Genomic DNA, 27,284 nt, shown 5'->3' with positions numbered 1-27,284 from the left:
ACCATATCCCCAGCCACACTCCCCAGCAGTCCTACAAGACTCCACATCCTGCTTTCACTCCTGCAGCAGGAAGCTGCCCAGGACCACACACTGTCCCTGGGGTGGGTCGCCCCTTCTGATGACAGGAGAGTGATCCAAGGCAGCCCAGGGAAGCTGAAAGAGGCATTGATTCTGGAAGGTGTTTTCTCACCTCCAGAGCTGGGGCCCTGAGTCCTACCCAGAAGATCCTGGGGCTACACAGGTGGATGGCAGGGTCCAGTGTGGGGCCAGTGCAAGGCTGAATGGGAGCCTGGCCACCCCAGCCATGACAGCAGGGACCCTGGAAAGATGGACTGGACAGTGGCAGCCTCCTGAGAGGCACTTCGCCTCCGAGCCCATCCCCACCTCTGCACTGGGGCCCTGATGAAGAGGTGGCCCATTTGGGTCTCGATGGGGTGTGGGCGTCATTGGATCACTTTGGGGTGTGAAGCCCAAAGAAGTGCTGCAAGGTGTGCCGGAAGGTTCGGGAGTTCTCGGGAGGGCAGGGGTTGTGTGGCTGGTCCTGTGGCTCTTCTTAAGTGTCAACATGTGTCATATTTGCCCAGGCAGGGAAATGATCCAAGTCAAATATGACCCGTCCCCAGGTGTTGATTGCCAGAAACACACAGAAGACTCCAATTATGTTCATCATAAATCCTGTTTTCACCTGGGGAGGAAAAAAGCAGGGTCAGTCAGTTCTCTGGAGCCTGCTGGGTTGTCAGAACAAAGGCAAACAGCACAATGGGCACTTGCGCTGGGGGAGAAGTGGCCCCAGGCTCCTTACTGGGCTGCCCACGCTGGCCCCTGCTCTGTGCCCACCCCACACCCAAACAAAGCAACTTCCTGTCCAGAAAGTATCAACGGTACAGTGGTACCCCTGTGACACAGGCAGGACGGGCGTGGGGAGGGTGGGGGAAGGCGGTCTCTGCCTACCTGAGCATTTGGAAAAGTGGGACTCAGGGAGGCGATGTGAGGCCACAGGCCCAGTCCACCCAGGGAGCCACTGGGGAGTTGGGGTTCTGACCAGGTCCCACAAGCCTGTGCGGCTTCCTGAGTGCTACCTGTGGCTCTTACTGATGCCTGCTCTACGTTCTTTCCAAATGCCATCAGCCACTGACTGCAAATCCTGTTGTAGATATTTTTTTCCTGCAGATTGACATTGCACTTGCACCCTGGCTTCAGGGACCCACTTTCTGTGAGAGTACCCCATGGAGACCCCAAGATGCCCAGGAGGCTATGAGAGGACTGACATCTGCCTGGGCTGAGGTAGGGAGCTTCATTTCTGGCCTCCCTGCCTCGTACACTCCCTTTCTCCTCAGAGGTGACAAAGCCAGAGCAGACCTAGAGTTTCTCTTTCCATGGCTTTTGTTTCCAAGGCCTCATCCACCCTCTTTCCCCAACCCTCCAACATCTCTACAAATCTCTGGCTGTCATGCACACGGCTTCCTCATCTCAGCCTTGCCCCTCCTGACTGTCCTCATGGTTCTTGCTTCCAAGTCCATCTTGGCCACCTGGAACACCCACCCCCACCCCTTTCAAGAGCTCTTCTGGTGATGGCTCGACTCCCCCAGGTAGGAGACAGGCCATAACCTGCCTCTCACCTCTGGGATTCAGAATTGTCTATAAAACTTGATATCACTTCAAAAAAAAAGGCTGCTTATAAATGCAAATAATGTGATCTAGATGTTGGATGACAGTCCCAAATTGCATGACATCACATGTCACTAAAAATGGGGCATCCTTCCCGACAACAGTGAGTAACTGTAGGAATAAATAAAAGTGACTGCGTTACCATGTCAGAAACCTTGAGATGTCCATAGGCAAACACGATGGAGTTAGGTGGGGTGGCCACAGGCAACATGAAGGCAAAGGACGCACTCAGGGTACAAGGGAGCATGACGTACAGCGGGTTGAGGCCAATGGAACGTGACTGGGGCAAAACACAGCGTAGTAATGTCACAGAAGTGGAAAACAAAAACTCCGGGGACCATAATTCTGGAAAGTATTCCCTAATTCGTGTACATCCCCTGCGCCCTTGTCCTGCCTGGCCCACTACCCTACTCCCTCAACCTGGACGATGACACTGGTGGACTCAGCAGGAGGCTGAACTCAGGCCCTGGGAGGCTTTCCTAAACCCCTTCAATTCACTGAACATTAATTTCTTGGGCACCTACAATGTGCCAGAGACCAGGCTGGGCATGAAGACTGCAATGAATTCTGTGGTGTTCCTGCAGCCCTTGTGTGCAGGGGTGTCTGTCTGTCCTGCACAGATGGAAGAGGATGAGGACCACCTCTTGCCTGGGCATGCATCCACATGTGTCTGTGTTTCTATACACAACTGAGAGAATTTTGCACATGAAATGGTATCCACCTTTTTTACTCTGCATCTTAAAATTCGGCCACATAAAACAGCACCTAGCACATAGTAGACAGACACTCATTAAATATTTCTTGAATGAAGGCTATTATAATGTAATTCATAATATCTGTCAATATCTATCAAAATTAATCATCTGTCATGCTGATATACATGCACATGAGGACAGGTATGTGTCCTCAAGATGCTCACTGCAACATTATAACAGCAACAACACCCAGGAAACAGACTCAACAGCTATCAATAGCAGAAGGGTTCAATAAATTACATTTATGCAAACAATGGAATGTTCATAGCTGTAGAGAACTGGGCAGGTTTCATGTGCTAACATGGAAAGCTCTCCAAGATTTATGGTTAGATAAAGAAAAAATTAAGATAAAGAACAGGACAGAGAATGAGACCATTCATTTAAAGAGAGAGAGAAGGGGGCCTCCCTGGTGCAGCAAGGGATTAAGTCATAGCACCATCAAGCAATCACCAGCCACTACAGCACAAGTTCGATCTCCAGCCAGGGAACAAACCCACGTGGAGCAACAGACCTCCCTGTCTTTCCCACTGCTCCCCTCAGCAGTGTATTTCAGTAAATTGACCTGCTCTGCTCCCCACTCCTCTGTCTCTGGTGAATCCTCTCACCCCTACACCTCTGGCCTATATCCGAGTTCTTGTATGCATAAATAAATAAAAATAAATTTTAAGAAATAGAGAGAGAGAGATCCAGAATACTTAAGAAATCCCTATCAGAAGTTGTCTTAGGGAAGGCCTAGAGGGATAAGTCCTGTATACTGTTTTGCATCATTAGACATTTCTTTTTTTTTTTTTTTTAATTTTCTAGAGGCATGTCTTATTTATTTATTTATTTATTATTTGTTTGTTTGTTTGGTTTATACATGCACTGGGTACAGTCAGAAGCGCGAGAGGGTGAGAGAATTCACCAGAGCCAGAGCGGGGAACAGAACAGGCAGAAGGACCGAAGTACACTGCTGAGGGGAGCAGCGGGCGGCAGGAGAGGTCTGCGCGCCATGGGGGACCATCTTCCGGTGGCCGGGGAGCAGCCGGGGATCGAACCGGCGCCTCAGAGGCCGCGGGCAGCTTCGCAACCCAGCGCTCAACTGCTGCGCCACCGGGGAGGCCCTCATTAGACATTTCTTAGCCATGTGTATGAATTACATTTTCAACTTTAAAATTGCACATATTTCCATTTTATTAAATATCCTTCAAAACTAATGTTTTAATGGCTTGACAGCATTGCATTGTGTGGATATATGTAACTTATTCTGCCCTACTCTTATAGAAATAATTTTATAATTAATTCTGTGATGCTCATCTTTATAATGCTTGTAGGCATCTCTGACTATTGTCCTGCGATATAGTCCTGGACATGAAATTGCTGGGTGAGAGGGTTTCAGGTTTCAAGTTATGGCACCTGTTGGTAAACTGGTGTCTGAAAAGGTTGCACAAAATCACATCGCTCCTGCCACCTGAGCGGCCCCTGGCAGGGGCCCCATCTGTCTGTGGCTCCCCCACTTGTCCTGGCCTTGGGTACCCATGGTCCATGCACCCACGTGCTTCTGTGAACTGGCTAGAAGATCACCCCTTTCCCTTTCCTGCCAGCAAGGGACCCTTGGAAGTAACTACAGGCAATCCTACTTGGGGCTTCTGGTTCTAGAAATGTTTTCAAAGGGCCTGATGACCTGCTTGGGTGAAGGTCCTGCTTGGAGCCCCGGGGGCTGTGCTGGGACTGGAGGTAACAAAGCTTCCTACTAGGGAAGTAGAGGCCACCACCGCATGCCCTGCATCAAAAGATTCTCCTTGGCATCTGTGTGGGCAGCCTGCTTGGGGGAGGGAAGACGGGCCTGCCTCGCTATTTTTAATGCTGTCACTTCTCTTGGATGGTAGGAGAAATCCACTTTGCTTTTTCTCCACGTGGACAACCAGGCAGCAAGTGGAAATGTACCAACTGCAATCCTGCGTTCAGACCTTTGTAATTCTATCTCCCAACCCCACAATGACCACACCGGCCTCTCTCAGGTTTGTTTTGCTGTCTACCGAGGATTTTCATAGCTCTCATCTTAGTGGACACTCAGCCCAAGTCCAGGAAGAAAGAACTTGGGTGACATGTTGGGGGATCAAATAAATGTAAACACAGGTCTTCTAACTCTAAGCCTAGACAATTTCTGTACCAGCCTGAGGTTGGTGCTGCCATATGGAGTGACAGAAGGATATGCAAGAAAGGGAAAGATTACGCTGGTTTTCTTATTAGCTCCACTTTCTTCTCAACTCCAACTCCAAAGCATGCATGTCCAGGCAAAAACTTTTTAGCCCAGCATGCTGCAGCCCCCTCCACCATCACCACTCACTACCTCTCTGGGCTCAGTTCTCACAGGTGCCTGGCCTCTGGTTTCTGGGAGTCTTCGATTATGCTCCCCATTTCCTTTACTTGGGCTACCATCTTCTCAGAACATCTTCTCCCCTCCCACAACTCCCAAGTCCTACCTTACCCAACACCTCTTCCCAGTGGGTCCCAGCCAGTGATGCTCCCTGCTCTGCTGTCCTCCTGTACACCCATGCTACGTACTCAGAGAGCTGCTAGTACTCTGCCCTGGCACTGGCCCACTCCTCCTAGATACATCCTGTCTCCCCCACTGGAGAAATAATCAATTACATTTGTAAGTCAGCCCATTCTAAGCACCTGGTTGGGGCTTAGCACTGTGGTCAGCATGGAGAACACAAAGATAAATGAGAAACACCTTGAGGGTAGGCCCAGAGTCCTGAAGGGCACAAGAGTCTGTCAGAACCTGGGCCAGAATCATGTCTCCAAAACCTGGCCAGACTCTGGCCTTTGATTTCGCTGCCTCTCTAGGGACTCAGGACATGCTTATAGTCCACATGCTCTATGAAATAATGGTTGAGGGTCAGCCCCTCAGCCCAGCAGGGTTACTTACCATGGAAGCAAAGATGGGCAGGAACAGGGTGGCAGTGGCCACATTGCTGGTGCACTCTGTGAACACAGCAATGAGCAAGGACAAGATCAAGGTGATGACTGCCGGCGACATGGTGCGCAAAGGCTCCATCTGCTTCCCCATCCATTCAGACAGCCCTGAGGACTGGGAAGCACAAGGAGGGAGTTAATGCAAGGCTGCTCGTTTATACTTAAGCCTGTGCCAAAAGGCACCCTCATCTTTCTCCAGGAGCTCAACCCCCCCCCTCCACTTCTGATTATGTCTCTGTATATGTTCCATAGGTGACCTCATCCATGCCACAATTTTAGTCTCCATACTCAATATACCATCTCCAAAATATGGATGAAGCTGGAAGGGATCATGCTCAGCCTGGTGGCGCAGGCGGTTGAGCGCCACGCTGTGAAGCTGTCCGCAGCCTCTGCAGCGCAGGTTCGATCCCGGCCGCCCGCGAGGGTCCCACATGGCGGGGTGGACCTCTCCTGTCGCGCCCGCTGCTCCCCTCAGCAGTGTATTTCCTCAGTCTGCCTGTTCTGTTCCCCGCTCTGTCTCTAGTGAATTCTCTCACCCTCCCATGCATCTGGTCTGTACCCTGAATCTTGTTAAATAAATAAATCTTAAAAAAAAAAAAAAAAAAGGAGAGGAGGCCCCATGGACATAGTGCACTGAGACTGAGTTAGATGAAGAACTTAGAGTGTCTACTGGGCCTCTCCCAGCCCCTACCTTGCCCAGGCCTCCACTCCAGACATCAGAGTGATTGTTCTCAAGTACAGATCCAGCCAAGTCACTCTCTGACCTCAGCACTTCAGTAGCTGTTCACTTCCTACCTTGAATTCAAGACCCTCGGTGAAGTGGCTTCTGCCAGCCTCACCAGCCCCATTTTTTGCTGTTCCTCAGCAGGACATCACATGCTGATTCCTTAACTCCTGTGTCACTTCTACCTAAAATGCCCTTCCAGATATGGCCCCCTCTATAGACTTTGAAGTCCTCAAGAATGGGGGCTATATCTCCATCTCCTCTTGAACCTCCATGCCTGGCCTGATACTGGCAAAATAGGAATGTTTGATAAATAAATGAATGAACAGTGGAGAGATAAAGGGAGGGATGGATGACTAGATGACTGAAGAGAGAGGTGACTAGATGGATGCCTTTGTTCATCCAAAAATATCCATGAACCACTAGGTGCCAGGCTATAGTCTAGATGCTGAGGGAGCAGCCATAAGATACACCAAGTTTACACGTTGCCTTCTATTCTTGGATGGAGGGGTGGAGGGATGGGTTGAGGGTGGAGATGAATGGATGGATGGATGGATGGATGGATGGATGGATGGATGGATGGATGGAATATAGTAGGACCAGTCTGGTTTACCTCTCCCTCTGGCTCATTTCTTCCTTAGGAAGAAAAGGGTGGGGGCAAGAAAATTACATTTTGGGGGTGTTTTCCTTCATAATGGCAACCATATTAGTAAAATGTTCAGTAGGTAGAAGAACCAAAACTAATAGTGAGAATATTTATAAGACTTAAGACAAAGATTTCCCTAGAATAAATCAAGCAAGGAGAGATCAACATTACCAAATGCCAAAGGAGACCTCCCAGCACCTCTGCTCCTCTTGGCTAACCAGGGTCACTTATTCACTCACTTCTGCCGTCACAGAGAGAGAAGTCACCTTCTCTACTCCAGGCACAGGCCACAGCACAGGGCTCCTAGATGATAAGAGGGTCCCTATCCTCAAAAGTATGCAGTGATGTGGGGGAGACAGGAAAGCATCCAGATGCAGCCAGGGGCACAGGGGACACAGAAGTTCTTTAGCACCTCGTTGGTGCAAAAGGCGGCCCTAGGCCGCCACAGCTGAAGTTACCTCGCATCCTTTAGCCACAGCAAATCCGCCACCCAGGAGGAGCACGATACCCCAGGGCACTTTCTCCTGGACCACCTTCCAGTTCAGCAGTGGCGGGGGATAAAATGGAGTTTTCCTTTCTGAGAAGAACAATGGAACACCACCCCCCCCCCCAGCAGCATTAATTAACAAGAGATATCATCAATAGAAGCCTATGAGGACAATGGTCTGAAATCAGCTACTCTTCACAATAATGACCCCACCCCTGGCGGGTGAGGATCTGGTGCAGCTATTGTACACGCCCAGCAGCACGGTATGGGGTACAGTCTTGTGAAAAGCAGTGGGGAGGAAGGTGTAAGAGTCATTAAGACATCTATATTCTTTTGCCCCCAGCAACTTGATTCCTGGAAACTTATTGTAAAGAAGAAACACTCTGAAAGACAAAGCTACAGACAGGAAAATGGTAATTTATAATAGTCAAAAATTTGAAACAGAATGTTCCATAACAGGAGAATTCTCCCTGCCCCTCAGATGCAGTAGCATGCAGTTAACAGGGAATAAATGTGAAGTCTGAGACAAGAGCGAAAAATGTTTGTAGTATAACCCCAGCAAAAGCAGAAATAAAGACACAGGATTAAAATTGTGTCTGTGTTGATGTCAGCTAAGTAATATGTATGCATACAAAGATGGGGAGAAAGAGGGAAAAAAAAACTGAAGTCACTCTGGGAAATCTGGAACACCTTTCTACTCCTGTTGGAATAGAAATCGGATTTCAAGTATTTGAGAAGAAAAAGAGCTTTAGCTCACCCAGGGAAGGTTTGACAAATGCCCTCTCCCCAGCTGTCTATAATCCAGCTGGTCCTCTTTTCAAGAGTGGGGTTTTCTCTCTCCTGGGCCCAGGGAATTTCACAGACATCCACAGCTGCCAGGACCCCAACAGTAGGAAGGGGCCAGCATGGGTCTTACCTTCCTCAGTCTGACTGCAGAAGTTGAACTTGGGCTTCTCGGAAGGCACGATGAAGAGCAAGATGGCCACAAAGATGGCTACGGTGGCGTCAGAGATGTACCTAGGTAGGGAGGAGCACATGGGAGTTCAGCCCAGCACGCTGCCGTGGCTGCCACTGAGCCAATCTGACTCGGCAGTCCTGGCCGTGAGTGTTCCTGGCTGTGGGTGCTCCTACACGAAGAGACAGACTTGACTGAGTATAAGAACAGGAGCCCCAAAGCCCAAGGTCAGTCAGGGTGGTGGGCAGCCTGAATCCTGCCTGGGAACCAAGACACCCTCATTCATGGCCTGGCTCTGCACCCTGAACAGCTCACTGCTCTCTGCCTACACTGCTCTATGGGTAAATCTGGTGACCTCAAATTCTGGGCTCACCAGCTGTCCACAAGAACTTTGGGGTCTGACCCACAAAGACCTTCCAAGTGGAATAAACACTAATGGGCACCTGGCTCCCTATTCTGGTCTTATAAGATCTAGTCTCCCTACTTTTCTCCCATTCTGGCCACATAACAATATACCCCGTGTGTCCAGTCTCTGTCTAAAGAAGCTTCTGAACTCCTAGATGTGTGTCTTTAGAGAGATTCACCCAGGTCTGAAGAAAAACAAGAAAGGAAGATGGCGGAGCAGATTTGGAACCCAGAGCTCTGGGTGCCCCATTTCTAGCCCACCCAACAAGTCTCTATCACAGCCCCGCCACCCTGCCCAGCCACTTCTTTTCTGTGGCCTATTGGGGCAGGAGGGGCCAAGGAACACCCTTACGGGCTTGTCATGAAGATTGGCAAGAAAAACAATGACCGTGAAACCAACAAGCGCTGAACAAGGGCGCGTTTCCTGCCACTTACCTGGTCTTCTCGTCCTCGGCACTGAGGAGCGACAGCCAGCCGGGCATGAAGCCGGGGTCCCGGGAGAACCACAGGCTCACCAGCAGGAGGAAGCAGAGCAGGACGTTTAACTCAGCAAAGGACAAGGGCCCCAGCTTCCTGTACTCCTCCTGCAGCAGCTCGTAGGCAGCCTGCTCATTGGCCTTCCTCTCCAGCCCACAGCCCCAAGTCTTCTTAAAACTAAAGGAAGCAAAAAGAACACAGGGCAGGGCCTCCCCTCGTGGCACAGCGGTTAATCACCGGGCTGCGAAGTTGCTGGCAACCTCTGCAGCGCCGATTCAATCCCCCGCCACCAGCGAGGGTCCCACATGGCGCACAGACCTCTCCTGCCGCACCCACTGCTCCCCTCAGCAGTGTACTTCGTCAGTCTGCCTGTTCTGTTCCCCGCTCTGGCTCTGGTGAATTCTCTCACCCTCCCGTGCTTCCGACTGTACCCAGTGCTTGTATAAATTAAAAAAAAAAAAAAAAAAAAGAACACAGGGCAGGTTGTCATCCTCAGCCCCCATGGAATGGAAGCCTGAAAGTGGGGAGGGTGTACCTAGGAGTATAGGGGGCAGAAATAACAAAACTGAGGCCACCCCTGGCAAAGGGGACCTGGCAGGTAGCAACTGGTCTGGAGCATGGCTGTCCCCATCAACTGGATCGGGGGACTGTGAGAAGTTGTGGAACTGGCTCCAGGTGAGACTAGGGCTCCCTCACATTCTCCTCAAGTCTTCCTTCCCCACCATGGCAGAAGCTGGTAGGTGTTTGTGTTCTGAGGAGCTGAAGGGCTTAGGGATCTGGGAGACTCTAGAGCTAGCAAGAGATGAGGCCATGAGGCTATGGAAGGAAGACATTGGCAGACACAGATCACCCCCGGCTCCCCACAGGACTGCTCCTAGATGGGTGTTGGCTAGAGTGGACAGGAAGGAGACATTCTGGGAGAGGTAGCGAGCACTCAGCTGCGGAGAGGGGCTAAATGGGGGCACTGTGCATGGGATGGAAGTCCCGAGGGATTCTCTGCAGGTGGTGTGCCTACGCTGCGGCCACGTCTGAAGGCAGTGGACAAGGCCAAGAAGATTGTGCTAGGAAGACCTCCTTTGTGGGAGACCTTTCTGGCCCTGAGACAGACTTCTCAGGAAGGAAGAGGCTGCAGGACAGGTGCTGACTCCTGCAGCTAGTGCCTGACATGACAGGCTCTGAGAGGGTGAGGCCATGCTGGTGACAGGACACGGCCTGCAGCATGGGGACACGAGGATGCAGCTTGGAGGTGCTCAGGCCAGGAGAGCAAATGGAAGCCAGAATCTCTGCTGGACAAGAGGGCGAGGCTGTGCATTCAGATGGTCAGCTGTTGGAGAGCCTCCAGATCAGTGTGCAAGTGACTCTGAAAGTGTGAGTGTAGGGGGGTGGGTCTTTCTGCCCTTGCCCCTCTGGCATGGCAAAGTCTGTTTCTAACAAGTACCAGTCTGCTGCACCCTGTCATTTCGGGGACCATGGGACTGGGCCTCAGGCTCCAGACTTCCAGAAAAAGGGGTAATGTTGGTCTTATCTGCCCAGCTGGTACTGTCCCACCACAGGGGTTGCAACCTTGGGGGCTGTATCATCAATGCAGTCATCTGATGCTAACACCCCCCACACCACCCCAAGCCTTGCTGATGCCAAGTCTTCAGGACCTTCTTACACAAAGCAGTTTATCTCATGTCTGGGTTAATCCCATCTAGTGATCACTAGGCTGGCACGAGATGAGGCAAATGGATCTAGCCCGCCTGCTGGAGCACCAGGTGGGGTGGGCATACAGAGCGCCAGGTGGGGTGGGCTCTGCACAGAGCAGCCCTCAAACGATGCTGCAGAGCTGGCTGGCCATGCCGCAGAGCCAAGGAGAAGCACTGGGACTGCTCCCAAGTGCCCCTGCCGTGGCGGGGGTCTACAAGAACCCTAATCCCTAATTCAAGGGGCTAACCTGGTTAGAAAAATTGGGCATACGCAGCAGTAATATCCAATCAGTCCTGGGGGGTCATGAGGGCATCTGTGGCCCTTTTGGTTGAATACAGTCTAAGAAGTCACCCTTAGACACGGGAAGATACAGGTTTTCCAGATTAAGCTAGAGGGAGTGCCTCACGTTGGTCTCCATGACCATTCAGAGGAGGATTCACATGAGGGCCAGGTGTGATGGTAGAGGGGCGTCCTGCAGCTGAGACAGGTGTTCCCTTGCCTCAAGTGAGGTAGTCCAGAATCATCTGGTGCTGGCATGTGGCAGGATGTGGCCTGGGCTGAGGACAGCCTCTGCTATTCCTGTTGTTGAAGCTGAGTTCTAAAGCAGTATCTGAAGCAAGGCTACCTGCGGGCCACCCCACCCCACCTGCCATAGTCCCATGTGCTTGGCAAGGGTCCCTAAGCCACAGCAGTCTGCAAGGAAGGGGTGGGACAAGTGACAGTCTGCACCCCAAACACAGGCAGACTCTGGAAATCCCTAGGATCCTAGCTGGCCAAAATGACCCAGTGGGAACCATGCTGGGTTGGGTGGACGGCACATCAGGTTCTTGGCTAGGGCCACCCCTGGAGTCTGGCAGTGCCCATGTGGGTAGTCTTGGGGCTTGGCCAGCTCCCCTCCATTTGCTCTGTCAGGGGACTCGGGAGGTCCCAGGGCTAAAGACAGCCTCCAACCCCCAGGCTGAGGGGAGCCTGCAACCGGAGCTCCTGACCCCTGGCTGTATCTAGGCCTTGAGACAGTCAAGGGCAGCCACCCAGGCCTCCCCAAGAGGGACATTATGGACTTTATTGTATAACCCCCAAATTTCTACATTGAAGATTTAACCCCCGATGTGATACTATTCAGAAGTGAGGACTTTGGAGGTAGTTAGGTTTAGTTAGGTAGTCAGGTTTAGTTAGGCGTACATTAGTTAGGTACGCCGCTGGGTACATTGTAGGCATTCAGTAAAGGTCTGGGTTGGGGTTGATTTGGACGTCATGGGACAGTCAGTTGTGACTGGCGTAATGGACACATGCAGTCATGAGGATGGGGTCCTCAGGAGAGAATTAGTGCCCATACAAGAGCAGAAAGGCACGAGAACTCGCTGGCTCTCCCCTCCATGTGAGGACACAGTGAGCCTTCTGCAAACCAGGAAGCGAGTCCTCGCCAGGAACCAAGTCTGCTGGCACCTTGATCTTGGACTTGCAGCCTCCAGAACTGTGATAAATCAATGCCTGTGGTTTAAGCTGCCCAATCTGCAGAGTTTTGTTACGGCTGTTATTTTTGTTACGGCCTGAGCTTACTGAGACCGGGAGCAGGGTAATGAGCACAGGCTTTGGAGCAAAACTGCCAGAGTTTAAATCTCAGTCCCAGGTCTTCCAAAATATACAACCCTGCATAGGCCATTTAACCTCTCCCTGCCTCAGTTGCCTTATCTGTAAATTGGGAATAAAACTACTGACAGATGGGTGTGAAGATAAATTAAGATACTGTATGTAGAGTGCTTAAAAATGGTGCCTGGCACTTAATAAGCACTCGATAAACACTGGTTGTTATTATCACTACAACCTGGTGGGGAGAAACAGATGCCCGCCTGCCACCTGCCACAGGTTCAGACTGATCTCCTGAGGCCTGTCAGACGGACATGAGTCAGTGAGGAGGACTTTGGTTCTGGAGCAGATCTGAAAAACAGGGCAAAGGGCTGCCATCAAAACCGAGCTGCGTGGTGGGCACAGAGAGCCCTTTGCATCCACGTGGGGCCTGCACATGCAGGGATGCCCATGGCTCACACGTCACTGTTATGGCTGTTTTGATTATGTGTAGAGATTTTTTAATGCCAGTATTCAATAACAGTCTCTCATTCAAAAGAAAACTTACCAAAACACCCCATGTTCCCCATTACGCATGGGCTAGGGGGAACTTTTGCCTCTTAGTTCTGAGGTCTCTGACACTTTGGCCCTGTTTTTCATTTGCCCAAAGTTCCCTGTGAATTAAGACACTGAGCACAGCTCACAGCTAAGACTCTTGTATCCCAATATGAGAGGGTTACCTTTGTACCATAGATAAATCTGTGTCTTTTAAAATAACAACTTTTTTAGGCCTTTGGCAGTCACACATCATGGTTTCTGTCCAAAGTCTGGCTGCTGTCAAAGTTGACTCTTGTGCACTTGCCCGTATGCTGGGAACAGGAAGGTAAACTTTCTGGAAACTGGCACGCCGCTGGGTACATTGTAGGCATTCAGTAAAGGTCTGGGTTGGGGTTGATTTGGACGTCATGGGACAGTCAGTTGTGACTGGCGTAATGGACACATGCAGCCAAGTGGAAGCTTGTCCGCTTTTGTCCATCTACACAAGGGAGGGAGCAAGAGCCTCTCTAACTGCTTGACTGATGTCGATGGCGACCCACTCTTTCTCCCTGGACAGGGTGCAGAGGACAGAGAGGACTCAACACAGGCCCCAGAAAGGAGTCAGGGGTGGGAGGGAAGTGCTGAGACAGCAGCACAGGTACCAAGGACAGGACCATGACCTGCTCAGGGAAGCCAGGGAGAAGGAGCAAGGAATTCTTCTAAGAAGGCATGGGGGCTGGGGCAGGGGGGTTGGGTGTCACTAAGCTGGCAGCACTTGAGCTGGTCTTGAAGCCTGAGGAATTCAGAAAGTAAGAAGGTAGGGAATGGCCTTCTAGAAAGTGAGAACAGCATGGGCGAAGGCCCAGGGAGCAGCCTGGGGTGGTCAGAAGGGGAAGGCAGATGAGCAGATGGGGCTGCAGGAATAATCAGGGCCAGACATGAACAGCTCTGTGGACTCGTCCACTGAATCCGAGGGCTTTGCTGCAGGGGTGTGGCATGATGAGACTCTTTGTTCATCAGCAGTTCAAACTTACCTGAATCCCATAAAAGCACACTGGAGCCACAACCAGGAAACCAGCAGCATTATCACCATGTTGGGGAAGGCAAAGCCAAACCAAGAGGCAAAGTTCACGATGTCTTTGCTGTCAGGAAACAATCTGAAGGGAGAATAGTTCACATCTCTACATGGTGCCAGACTGTGCAGAGCAGGCTGGGCCTCATGGCTGGAGGCTGAGCAGCTGCTGGACCCTGAGGTCCAGCCACCCAAGCTCATCACCAGGCATCACCCCAATCAAGTGGGGGCCCCCTCTTTGGCCATATCCTGGCCAAAGCACAAAACAAGCCTGAGGAGTAACCAAGTGACTCTCCCATGGGCCCAGACCCCACTGAGAAGCTCATGAGAGTTATGGCCCCTCACTCTGCAAAAATACACCTTCACACACACTTAACTAGGCTAATAGCCTTAGGGGGGCCCTCAGAACCTCACCCTGTGGGTTTCAGCAAGGGAAGGACCCTCTTAGGAGGCAGCCCTCACAAGCTTCCAAGGGTGGGATAAATGGCATTCCTGGCAGCTGGAGGAGGGTCAGTCCCATTCCAGAGCCCCCCCACCCACCCCATTAGCCCAAGGTGTCAGAGCAGACACAGAGATTTCCCCACTCAGCCCAGACAGCCTGCCTTTCCCAGGCTGTTTCTCCCTGGAACACGAGGGAGACCTGCAAGGCTATCATTACAGAAAACACTCCCAGGACCTGTAACTGTCTGCTTGCTGGATCTAAGGTATCTGCCAAGCCAGGCCTCTCCTTTCCCCCGTCCCAGCTACCCTCATGACCCCTGTCCAGGGAGCTTGCTGCAGGATGCCATCTTGCTTTTCTTCCTTCCCTCTCGGCCACCAGAGTTTGAACTTACCTCACTAATGCATTTATTTGCCAAGACCCTCTTGGAACTCTCTAGGAGTCTGCTTCCCTTAGCCAACCACGACTGTTCCATGGGCAGGGCCCAGGTTTTCCCTCGTCTGTGACCCCAGTCCCCCTTGGCATAAGGCCAGGTACAGAGCTGAGGTCCTCAAGGCTTGTGTCCCTTATGTGGCCGGGCGGGAGGGTCCCAGACCACCCCTGGGGCTTCACACGGGCACCCGTCACCTCAAGGGCAATTGGAGGGGCTATAGTTGATGAAGTGCTGAGGCAAGAGTGTCCTAGCCTCGGACCCTGGTGCCATCTGCAGGTCTCCAACATAGTAGGACCGCACTGCTAACAACCAAAGTCAGGGAACCAGCTCTGAGGGGGCATCTTCAAGGGTGTCTGTTTTCCAGGACCCAGCATTTAGAACTACATTGTCATTTCCCAGGTCTTTAGCTCAGAGTTTAGCTCATGTCCTTTAGCTCGCAGGCCTGTCTGAGTGAGAATCCCGTGTCCAGGGAAGAAAGGCAGGACCCACCGCAGGGCAAAAGTAACTAGCTCTGTGGAACGTCAGCTCCCGCCCCGGACGTCCTGAGTGGGAGCTGGGGTGCTGGGACACAGAGGCTGATGGGGTATATCCTCCCACTGCTGCCAGACCCCCAGCTCCAGAAACCAGCTAGGGAAGGGGGAGAAGTGGGTGTAGGCCAGAAGCCCAGGTCCCCAGTATTGTCCCCAGAGGGCGCAGCCAGAGACTCACTCATTCATCTGGCCCAGGAGCACCACGTTGGGCCCCGTCCCGGTCAGGGTGGCCGTGCCGCCGATGCTGGCCGCGTAGCACAAGCACAGGTTCATGGCCTTGTACACGTTCTTCTTGTCTCTGTCCTCCTGCTGCCCTATTGCAGGGGCTTCAAAAATCACTTGGTTCCCTGTGGGGGGCACACTGCCATGAGCTGAGCCATCCAGGGGCCACTGCCCAGTTCTAGCTCCTGACCTAAGGCTCAGGGCACACCTGCTCTCCCAGCTCCCTCCAGAGGGCTTTCAGCCTCCAGTCCAAAGCTATGATCTGGCCCATTAGCTTCCCACACGCGGCTTCTAGGCTGTCCCTAGGGTCCCTTAAAGCTTTTGCAAATCCTGGGCCTCCCCTGGTAGCACAGGCGGTTGAGTGCAGCTCTGTGAAGCTGTGAAGCTGTCCACAGCCTCTGTAGCACAGGTTCGATCCCGGCCGGCCAGCAAGAATCCCACATGGCGCGGCAGACCTCTCCTGTCTCGCCCGCTGCTCCACTGAAGCAGTGTGCTTCAGTCAGTCTGCCTGTTCTGTTCCCCACTTTGTCTCTGGTGAATCCTCTCACCCTCCCACGCATCTGGCCTGTACCCCGGTTCTTGTATGCATGAATAAATAAATCTTAAAAAAAAAAAAAGCTTATGCAAATCCACTGAGGTCTTATTTGTTTCCCCTATATTCCTGCTATAAGTGAAACCATCCAACATCTTTCTTTTTCCTTCTGGCTTATTTCACTGCGCATAATTCTTTCCAGTTCCATCCATGTTGCTGTGAATGGCATGAGTTTATCTTTTTTGACTGCTGAATAGTATTCCATTGTGTATATATAAGACATTAGTGTAAAAAAATAGCAACAATACAAAACACAATAAAACAAAACAGACAATTATAAATCAGAGACATCCTGCAGCGGAAGAGAAGGGAGAGTGATCAGAGGGAGGGAGAGAGGAGCCCAAGGGACTGAGGTGATGGTGCCTGGGTGCATTGGTGAAGGAAATTCACCAGGGACTACACCCAAGGGGAAGGGAAGCAAATATTGCTTAAAAATGAACAATGGGACCTCCCCAGTGTTGCAACAGGTTGAGCACAGCATTGTGAAGCTGTCCGCAGCCTCTGCAGCACCAGTTCGATTCCCAGCTAGCAGGGGAGATTCCCACATGGCACACAGCAGGCCTCTCCTGTCTTGCCCGCTGCTCCCCTCAGCAGTGTATTTCAGTCCTTCTGCCTGTTCTGCTCTCTGCTTTATCTCAAGTGAATTCTCACTCTCTTGCGCCTCTGGACTGTACCCCGGTGCTTGTATAAATAATAAACAAATCTCTAAAATAAATAAATAAATAAATAAATAATAAAAATGAACAATGATGTAAAAAAAACTTAATTAAATAAAATATAAATAATACATAAATGAAAAAGCGTATGCATATCCAGCATCCTCGGAGGCACACCCCTTCTTTCTGCTTTCTCACTCTTGCTGACTATTCCATCCACCTGGGGTGTCCAAAGCCAACTCAAAATCCCCCTCCTGATTCTTCTCAGAAACCTCTCTGGTTTATGGCACCCCATGGCTTCCCGAGTCAGATGACTGGTGCGAGGGGCCTCCTGACCCCACCTGGCTGGGTCAGAACAGGTCAGACCAGGGCCAACTCTCTCTGGATGCTGGTGCTCCCCTGCTAGACGGGGAGCTCTCAGAACCATGGTGGGGTAAGACACAGTAAGAGTGTGTCTGCTCCATCTCTGTGGCCCCCAGACCTGACAGAGGGCTGGCAACCAGCCTGAGGAGCTCCCCTGGGGGTGGGGTATCGAGCAAAGAATTAAGCAGACGTTCTCTGGCTCCTGAGGCCATGCCTAGCGGGGAGCAAATGTAAGACGACTGACCCCAGTTCCTGTGGGGCCAGAGAGCATAGGGACGGGAACTGTTGGGACGCCCTCCCTGATGAGCAGGAGTAGCAAGGGGTGAGTGGCACCCAGGACCTGCTCAAAAGATGTCCAAATGCATAATCATCAAAAGAACACACACTGAATTCTGTGATTGGCAGGACCTGAGAGTGAGACCTTGCTATAAGCGCTACTAGTTGATCTAACTTACACAATAATGACATTCCTAAAATTGATGAAAATAGCACTTTCTAAGTAACCTCCCTGTGTGCTTGTTTAAAGGAGCACTCCTGAAAGCTGGGAGGTGACCCAAGCTGTTGGCAAGTGGGGAAGCCTGCCATCTCAGATCCAGGCGGCCTCCTGGCCAGGGTCTCACCTGGCAGCTCGCTGGCCTTGCCCTTGTCCACCAGCTCCAGGGCACCCAGGCCAGCCTCGGCGGCCGTGCTGGTGGCTGTTCTGGTGGCATCCACCTGCTGTAGCATGGCCTCCACAATGGGCACCATCATGGCCGTGGCGGCTGTGTTGCTGATCCACATGGAGAGAAAGGCTGTGACCCCCATGAAGCCCAGCATCAGCCTGCAAAGGAAGGGCAGGGAGGAAAGCCAGAGAGTCCCCCAGCCCTTAGAAAGGAACTAGAGCTAGGTCCCCCAGCAGGGACACCAGGGGCCAGGGCCAAGCTGCTGAGGCCAGTTTAAGACTGAGTCATCCTGGAGGGGGTTGCAGTTTTAGTGCCCCGCCTCATATCTCCCCCGTGCCCCTTCTTCACTTCTACTCTGCTGGCTGCCAGGGTTACTACAAGGCCTTTTTCAGACCCCACCATGGTTCTGAGAGCTCCCCATCTAACAGGGGAGCACCAGCATCCAGAGACAGTTGGCTCTGGTCTGACCTGGGGGAGCAGCTTTGCGTATAGGCAGTGCCAACATTCCACTTCTATCTAGAAGTTTTCCACCTGCCCCAGCCCCAGCTCCTCTCGGAAGAGCAGAGGAGCTGCTCAGATTCAGCCGTGGGGTAGGGTTAAGCTAGGCAGGGCCATGGGAGAAGAACCTCCCTTGTGGGGGCCCCCTGCCCACCAGTTCTCTGTACATACCTGGCCCCTCCACTCTGCCATGGACCAGGTCAAACAAACGGTAATCATGAAATGTGTTCTCTTCACTTATACCCCCATTTCCACCCATGTACCCCCTCTGCCACCTGCATAGGAAACTCCTTGTGGTCCCGCAAAGCCTCCCCAGACAATGTTCCTTCCCTGCGCACACCAGATGGATGACCACTCCCTCCTCCATCCTCCTTCCCTCCAATACTCAACACTGGCTGGATTCTAGGGACCTGTTTCCCTGTTATCTGTCTCCTTAGACCATGAGCCCAGCAAGGGTCTGATTCTCCCTAGTTCCCATGCACAGGCCAGGAACATTAGGGCTCAGGGCGGGCTGGAACACTGGAACACAGTGCTCTCAGCTGCCATGCCCCCTGCGTCAGGCTTCTCTCAAGGCCACTCATTTGCCTGAAGAGAGGACATGTGGGCTGTACTACCTTGCTGGTATCCACACAGATAGACCTCATGGAGTTACAAGAACAGAGCCTGGGATCCAGGTTGGGAAGAGGAGAGTCAAGAGTTTGCACAAGTGACACTTAAAAACAATGCGTCAAGGCACCGAGCAGCCCCAACAGACAGTCCACCCCAGGACAGGCAGTGTCATGGATACCACAAGCCTAGCTCAGGGGAGCCTGGTGTCAGGAAGGAGCAGGGAAGCAGGTGTGAGCTGCCCGGTCTGGGGAACGGAAGCCCTCCAGGACATTCCAGAAGAGACCCTAGCCGCTGATGGAGAAAACTGGCCACTCAAAGGATCCTAAGAACAAGAATTCTGAACCCCCGGAGGTCTCACATTTCTAGAAAATACAATGGATTTTGATATGACCCTGTAAACCAATCAGTGGAGAGATTGAGTCCATGCAGGTTATCAGCTCAGAAAGCCATGAAGCCCTCTGCTCAGGGGTCCCGGCGCTGAGGCCAGGTCTGCACGTGCTCTGACAAGGGACGTCTCAGGAGGGATTTCGGTGACAAGCACTGCCTTTGCAGGGCCGGGCTGGGACACGCCATCACTGAGGGGCGACTCTGAGTTCCCAGTGTGGGAGCAAAGCCTCAGATGGGCTATGTCCAGTCCCCATCTGATAGGCAGCAAGTCACTGAACCCCTCTCTGCCACGAACTCCTGGTGTTAGAAGGTGGGTGGTAGTGGTGATACGAGAGTTGTGAGAGTTCAGTGCATAACAAATAAGCTCTAGGCTTGGTGCCTGGGGCACTGTGGGTGCTCAGTGTACCCGCTGTTTCAGACTGTCAACTCCATGGGTTGGTTGGAAATAGCCTGCAATTGTTGAGGGAAACCTTGGAGAAGGGTGAGGTGCAGAATGAATAGGGGAAGAGGAGGCCAGAGCTTCTGTCAAGGGGAAGAGGTGTGCAGCTTAGGAGGGAGGTCTGTCTGCTGCCCCCTGAGCTGAGCAGCTGAGCCACCTTTATCCTGCTTTCCCCACAGGTGCCCTGACAGGGATGGTTTGACCCAGCCGTCACTCACCTTGTTCCCCGCAGCCCCTCCAAAGTCTTAGCCAACCCTTCTCACTGTTGCTCACTGCACCCCCACCTCCACTCCCCATGCATCAGGTCTCCCTAGCTTAGATTGCCACATGCCCCACCCAGGGCCCACCTGCCTGTCAAGCCCAAGTAAGCCCATGGTCAGGCCTCCCCTGGACTGTGCCACACCCACACCCCAGCCCTGGGGCCCTGTAGCAAGAGAGAGAAGGTGCAATTACTGTGCAGGTTTGGGCCCTATCCAGAGGAGCGTGCGCAGGGCGATCCTCTTGTGCAGCCTCCAACGTTCCACAGCCACGGCCACGATGAGACCACCCAGGAATAGCATGTTGGTGTCCTTCATATATTGGGTACACACCTGGAGGATGGCAGGGAGGCCCCATCATGGAGGCCCCTGGCCACACACTGCTTGGGCCCAGGCCACCAGGTCCCCAGAGGCAGGTGGGGAGACTGGATGTTGTCTTCGGGGACAGTTTGGAGTGGGGATGGGGGGGTCAAGTGTCAGGTTCCCCTGCCAGAGGGTCACCTGGGGCCTAGGCAGCTCAAATTGGGGGTTGAAGAATGAGCCCATAGCAAAAACAGGAAGCCACCAGGATCCCCAGGTCTGCTCACCTCCTTGGAGTCCAGAATCTTGAAGAGTGGGAAAAGCAGGACAGGGATGAGGGCGGTGACAGCCATAGGGATGACTTCTGAGCACCAGTAAATGGCCATGAGGATGATGACATAGGCACACCTGCCAAACTGCAGAGACAGCTCTGAGCCCCAGTGTGCTGCCGCTGCCCCTGATTCCCACCCCAGAGCGCATGGATTGCCAAGACAGGGTCATCACTTCAGAGGAAATTCCTCAGTGTCCCCTGCTTCCCCGCCCTCATCAGCACAGCCTTCCAGGTGCAGGACAGTAAATGGACCCAGGCCTCATCCAGAGACTCCTGCCCCCGCCTCCCAGCTGCGTGGTTCTGGGCTCACCTCACCCTCGGAAACACGAAGAGCAGGAGGATGTGGAAGGGAGATTGGGAGGTGATGAGGTGGGGAAAGAAGAAAAGAGGGAGGAAAAGGGGTAGAAGGGAGAAAAATTAAGGAAAAGGAGGAAACGAAGAATAAATACCATTTTAATGACCTGTTCTAAGAATTAAAGCCATTTTGCAACACAAGCGCAATTCTTGTCCATTTTGCAAATTAAGTGCAATTTTCTCCAGGGTCTTGTTCAATCCTACTTCCTTTTCTCAAGATGTTCTCATTGGGGTTTTTTGTTGTTTTTGTTTTCATGTGGCTACATAACCTCCATTATGATCTTTTTTTTCTAACTGATCCTCCATAAATTTGACAAGATGGTTTCACTTTTTTGCCTTTCTGTGGTGGAATAAGTGTTGTTTCTTCTCTGCCACCCAAAGCGTGCTGTTTTGAATCCATTCAGAGGAGAAGCTCCTGAAAGCACAGCCTGCAACTCCTGATATCTGTTCCTAATTTCCTGCCCCCTGTAAACCAGCTCATTCAGAACATTGCTTGCATGGAGTATTCCCAGCATTGTTTTTAAATTGCCATTGAAAAGATGGTACTTGGTGCTTTCATTAGCATTTCTCTAGTTACAAAGGTTTCTCTAGTTACAAAGCTTTGCTATTTGCAGTTAATTTTATGTGAGCTGCCATTCCAGTCCCTTAACCACTTAGCCACTGGGACTTGGAAGACACAGACCTGGGCTCCAGGGCAACTGCTTCCAGTCCTGGCCCCTTCTTCTTGCAGCACGTGGGTCAAGTACTTTAAACCCCTCTGGTGCTCAATCTGGTCACCTATTAAAAAGTGGGTAACACCCACCTCTCGAGGTGGTTTTATGTTTCATCAGCATTTTTATTACAATCGTTATTAACTACACAGACTCTGCCTGCTCCCTCATTCTGGGGCCTCCAATTAAACCAGTCACCAACACCTGTCACTTCTACCCCTGGATGCTCAGGCCCCCTCCGGACTCCTGCCTTCACGCCATGGCCACAGCCTGTGCTCAGGCCGCATGTCCTCCACCGGCAATTACTTCATAACTTGACCTTTCTCCTTGCATCACACTGTTGTTCCCCGCTCTCTTTTGCAAATTTGATGTCACTCCCTTATTTAAAATAATAATAATAATAATAATAATAATAAGCCTCAGGACAAAAGCCAAAGGTCTTCCCATGACTCAGGACGCCCTCTGTCTCTGCACACTGGGTTGTCACTGCTTGTGCCCTTAACTGTCCCCCACCACCACCGAACATAGAACACTGAAGGACAGAATCAGTGTTTGTGGGTTCTGAGTCCTCAAGCTTCCAGCACATGCCAGTGTTGGAGCCGAAGACAGACTGTCCCAGGATGTATATAAGAGGCAAGCTGACAATTTTGAATTGAAAGAAATTAAGAGACAGAAGGTCTAAGAATAATGGGTTTTGCCTAATTATCTACCTCCCTTAAAACAGTAAATAAATCTTCCCTGTGGTGGTTCAGGAGGTGAGCGTAGGCCTTACAGCTCTGCCCCCCCAGGCTAGGGCTTACTAGGTCTGTTTTCCATGTGCATATAGATAAGCCCTGCAAAACCTCTATTTCTGTAAGTTGCACTGTGCTTTGTTCTATCACTCCCTTCTAAATGTACTGCTCCCTTTCTAGAGAGTATATGACCTAACTGGAACCTTCCATTATTCTATGCATGGGCCTTGATGAATCTTGCATGTATAATTAAAGTTTGTCTTTTCTCTTGCTAATCTCTCTTGTGTCAATTTAATTATTTTCCAGCAGTAAAAGGGTAAAGGAAGATTTTCTTCCTTCCCAACACCAGAGACTCAGGAGACGCTCAGCAAATATTTAGCAGAGAAAAGGACTAGCGAAGCACAAGCGACGGTTTGGAACGCTGCTGAGGCAAAAACCAACACACGGGAACACTCCGCTTATCATCAACCGAAAGAGCACAGATTAGATCCAGGAAACAATGAGAAGACTTGGAAAGTCTTTATAGATTGTATTATCAATCATAAAAAATAAATCTTCCTTCCACATCCCACACACCCCAGGACAACTCCCTATTGTCTAAAGGAGGACTTCTCAACCTTGACACTTTGATATGGGGGTGGGGGAGACATCAATATTATTTGCTGGAGGGGTGGGGGGGAAAAGCATCCTGACATTGTAAGATACTTAGCAGCATCCCTGCCTCCCCACCACCACCCGCCCACTAGATGCCTGTAGCCCTCTTTCTAGTTGTGACAACAAAATATGTGTCCAGTCTTTACCAAATGTCCACTGGGTGGAACAGGGGATTGCAGTGTCAATGTTGATTGATGTAGCGAGTAAGGCAGGACAATGGTGTGGTTGGAAGAGCAGGCTTTGAGCCCCAAACCAATCAGTGTCCACTGTCTGCCATTGTTTGGCCTTTTCAGTCACTAGCTTCCCTGGGCCTTGGTGTCAAGCGGGGAGGGGCATGGTGCCCTTCCTAGAGCAGGCAATAAGATAGGTGCATTGTAGAGAATTTAAAAGCAGTAGCACCACTAGAAATCATTCTCCTTTGTATGTTCGTGTGATAATAATTCTCAACTATGTCATTAACAAAATACTCCTCCTGCTTCCAGTCCCTGGCCCCACCCACCCCCACTTGATTCACATCCTCCTCTTCAAATCAATGATTTAAGAGTACCCATTCTTGACCTACGACACAGAAAGTGCTCAGTGATTTTTTTATTGTCTAATCTTAGAAACCGTAGGTGGCATGCAAACAAGCTTCGCACACAGCTCCCTAAGCAACTAAACCAACCAACGAAAGGAGGGGCAAGGCTAACCAACTACCCCCTCACCCCAAACCATGATTAGGAGACCCAGGAGACACCCATCCTAGAATAACACCAGGCAGCAAACTTGACCCTCCCTCACCTAGATGTTCCCACCATGCTGGTGGCAAAGCAGAACAGCCCAGTGATGACAGAGAAGTGTGGGCAGGGGCCAGAGCACCGGGAGATGGATTCTGCCTGCGCAGAGGAGCTTGGTTCCCTATGGGTAACTTCAGAGCCCTTGACTACACCTGAGAATGTGACTGGAAAAGCACTTAAAGTTGAGATGAAAGCATGTGATGGGATTTTAAAAGTCAACACCCAACACAGCGCCTAGCACTTGGTGGGGCTTACTAAACATGCCAAACGCACAGGTGAACAAAACCATGTGTACTTACTAACAAATAAGGGTGCCTCAGACATGTTGTTTAGTGAAAGCATGTAGGTAAGCGAATGCATGTGTGTGTGATGGGATTTGAGGATATATTCATTTTGACTTTACAGACTTGATTGTACAGACCTCAAAAATAACATTTTAAGAACAATCTTAACAAAATAAACCATACATAAGTGTATCATTTATTTTATTGAAATGTTACTTTTTTTAAAGGTAGAAAAAGTGGAGCGGAGGTGATGGCAGAAAGAAAGCAAGGTACAAAGACAACGAAAGAAGGATGTCTGGAGGAGAAGGAGGGAGGAGAGGGATCAGACTCCAGCACAAGGCGGCTGCCTTGGGAGGTGCCAGCTTGGACAGCGCCACCCAGGCTGCCAAAGTCTGTGGAGGGCTTCACCCCAGGCGGGATGCCCCTGGGTTCCTTACACAACTAGCAGTGTGGCCACGGGAGCAGGGCGGGGAGCTCCTGGTGGACCCAAACAGAAGCACGAAAAGAGAAAAACAAGACAGAGTTCCAGGATCCCAGTCACCTGACCCTCTGGGAGGGAAAGCACTTTGGAATGATGTTCACTCACCATATCGCCTCCCCCCCCCCCCCCCCGGGCTGATTCTTGCTTCTAAGGCAGATTAATGACACATACACACCCAAGTTGGAGGTCCCAGCTCGTGGCCCGGCTGCATGCATGTGAGTGTGTGTGTGGGCGCGGGGGGTATCAGTCATGCTTTCCTGGAGCAGGAAGGTCAGCTAAGCTACTATAATTATTCCAGGGGAACATCACTCCCGACCTGCAGAATTAAAATCACAGCCCTCCTGTTTGGCTCCCTCCCACGCACAATAACAACCCAAATCTCTTTCCATAGAGAGAAGATGGCTGATCACACTTTACTTAAGAGCCACAACAGTTGGATCTGCTGTTCTTGGCACATTCACTATCTATGCTCAGGCCACCCGAAGGCTCCACCCAGCCTCTCCCTCCCCCATCCCTTTTGGCACCCAAAGCCATAACATGTCAGAACCTTAAACCACCCTGACCCATTGTACAGATGAGAACACTGAGGCCCAGAGAGCACAGAAATGGGCTTGGCTAAAGTCACAAGGGTGAGTGAATAGTGGAAGTTCCAGTTATCTTGTAGGTTGACTCCCTGATTTTCCAGCACAAATCCCCTCCTCCAGGTCTACCCCCCAGAGCATCCCCTAAAGAGTTCCTCTGTTTCCCAAACCTGCCTGGAGGCTGGGGGAGGGGGGGGCGGGGAGGGGGAAGGTTTCCTGTCTGGGCTGAGAGTGAAAGGGCTGAAAGAGGGAATGAGGAAGGAGCAGCCAGAAGCCACAAAAGGCTTCAAAGGGCTCGGGTCTCTGCCAAATAGGCTTCGCACAACCCAGCTCAGCCTTGGGCCAGCGCATGGGGGCTCTGCCCCCACCCTGTGGCCAAGGCCATTCTCTCCCTCCCTCCCTCCAAGAGGCCAGGGCATGGGACACCACTTCCCTGCAGCCCTGGGTCATGCCACCCAAGGCGTGAGCTCTGGGAACCTGTCCCGCCTCCTGCCACAGCCACAGCAGGCAGGGGGGAAAGCAGGCCAACCCTGACCTGCCTTTCAGTGGGCAGTGGGATTTAGACTCAGCTGTGGCTTCCAGGCAGGCGTGAAGAGCTGAAACGAAATGTGATAAAGAAACAGGCTCAAAAAAAGGGAGAGAGAGTGACAAAGATGGCACTCAGGATCCAGTTAGGTGATGATTTCTTCCTGCACTTCCCTACACAAAAGGGACCTCGGAAACAACTGTAGTCCGGATGTCCCCATTACCTTAAGGAAGAGGCAGGAGAGAGAGGCAGGGAAAGACAGGCACCCTGCAGGCGCAGGTGGCATTTGGGGATGGGATTGGGAGAGATGTGATTAAACATACTGGGGAGATTCTGAGGGCTGAGTCTAAGGATGGCCAGGATCTGTGCTAACTTCTGACTTTCTGTGCTTGCCAGGAGGGTTTTGCTCCCAGGATATGTGAACCCCGAGGTCGGTGCGCCCCGGGGTCGCCGTGTCTCTCTTAATTCTTTGCAGGGCACCTCCCATCAGGCACCGGGAACTCCCGGGTGCGCGCCCCAGGGGACCTGAGCCCGCCCCGCCAGGAAAACCGTGGGCTACAGCTCAGAGGTCCCTGTTCGGTGCTCCCTGCCGGGCACCAGGCGCTGAGGGTCCGTGGGGCTGCCCCGAGACGAAACTGACCTTGGCGGGGATCAGAATGATGAATGGCAGCAGTAGTAGAGGGGTGATGAACAAGATCACGAAGGACTTGAACTTGGAAACATAGCTCAGCGCCGAGGCCATCGCGCGGGAGGGAGACTGGCGGGCGAGGCTAGTGAGGGGCAACCTGACGCTTCGCGGGCTTAAGAAGTGGCTGCAATCCGGGGGGGATGAAGGGGCGGGAGCAACTCCGCCCCCCACGGTGGAGCCGCCCGGCGGCTGCGGGGCGGGGCCACCCCGCGGGGTTGAAGGGATGCGCCTGCCCCCAGCTCCGCCGCCCGGCGGCTGCGGGAGGCGCCTGCGGGCTGCAGTGCGCGGAACCCGCCCTCTAGGAGCGGTCTGAGTCTTGGCACCTCATGGCTTTGCAAGCGCTGCCCTTGTCCCGGGCACGCCCGGGGCTGCCCAGCCGGCCATGAACGGTCATTCATTCTGCCAGTTTGGGCGCGCGGGTCCCCTGCTGCGTCCGCACCTGCCTCTGTCAGCGCTTTGGGGGCGCCTAAGACGGAAAGTCTCCGCTGGCCTCTGGGTGTCTCGGACCTGTCTCTCCAGCCTCTCCTTCCTTTTCTCCCGTTAGGTCCGCCCCTTGCTCCCCATCCTGGAGGGGTCTCTCGCCCAGGCCAGGAGCTGGGCCCCGCGCGTTCCCAGAAGGGCTGTGCCTCCCCTTCTCGCGTAACCGCCGACTTCGCGGCTGAGCAGCCACTGCTTGGGGCGCCACACCCCTCTCCCGAGCGTGGCCTCGCCCACCCATCGCAGATGGGCGCTCCCTGGCGATGGCAGAAGAGACGAGGCCACTGTCCCCCGCAGTCTGAGCGGCTCTCGCCCTCCAGCGGACGTCCGCGCAACCTGCCAGGCCGCTGCTCCGGGGAGGG

General features: G+C 52.2%; 1 protein-coding gene across 4 annotated transcripts; it reads right to left on the bottom strand.

Annotated features, from left to right (window-relative positions):
- Positions 1-553: 553 nt before the first annotated feature.
- SLC13A5 (solute carrier family 13 member 5) lies at positions 554-26,499 on the bottom strand (the record flags this gene model as incomplete). 4 transcript variants are annotated; one of them, XM_084237358.1, is made up of 12 exons in its annotated part: positions 554-685; positions 1,811-1,948; positions 5,338-5,499; positions 7,213-7,331; positions 8,158-8,258; positions 9,037-9,255; positions 13,905-14,027; positions 15,523-15,691; positions 17,798-17,997; positions 20,226-20,362; positions 20,617-20,745; positions 26,398-26,499. In XM_084237358.1, 12 exons carry the CDS (start codon positions 26,497-26,499, stop codon positions 554-556), a joined length of 1,731 nt encoding a protein of 576 aa, XP_084093484.1. The 4 variants fall into 4 exon arrangements, with proteins under 4 accessions (XP_084093484.1, XP_084093485.1, XP_084093487.1 ...); XM_084237359.1 differs by having other exon boundaries at positions 17,798-17,946; XM_084237361.1 differs by lacking the exon at positions 1,811-1,948.
- Between the last annotated feature and the right edge of the window lie 785 nt (positions 26,500-27,284).

Source organism: Talpa europaea (genome assembly GCF_964194135.1).
Source record: "Talpa europaea genome assembly, chromosome: 7".
Lineage (NCBI taxonomy): Eukaryota > Metazoa > Chordata > Mammalia > Eulipotyphla > Talpidae > Talpa > Talpa europaea.
Note: the sequence above shows the minus strand (reverse complement) of the source record. Positions and strands in the feature narration are given on the sequence as shown.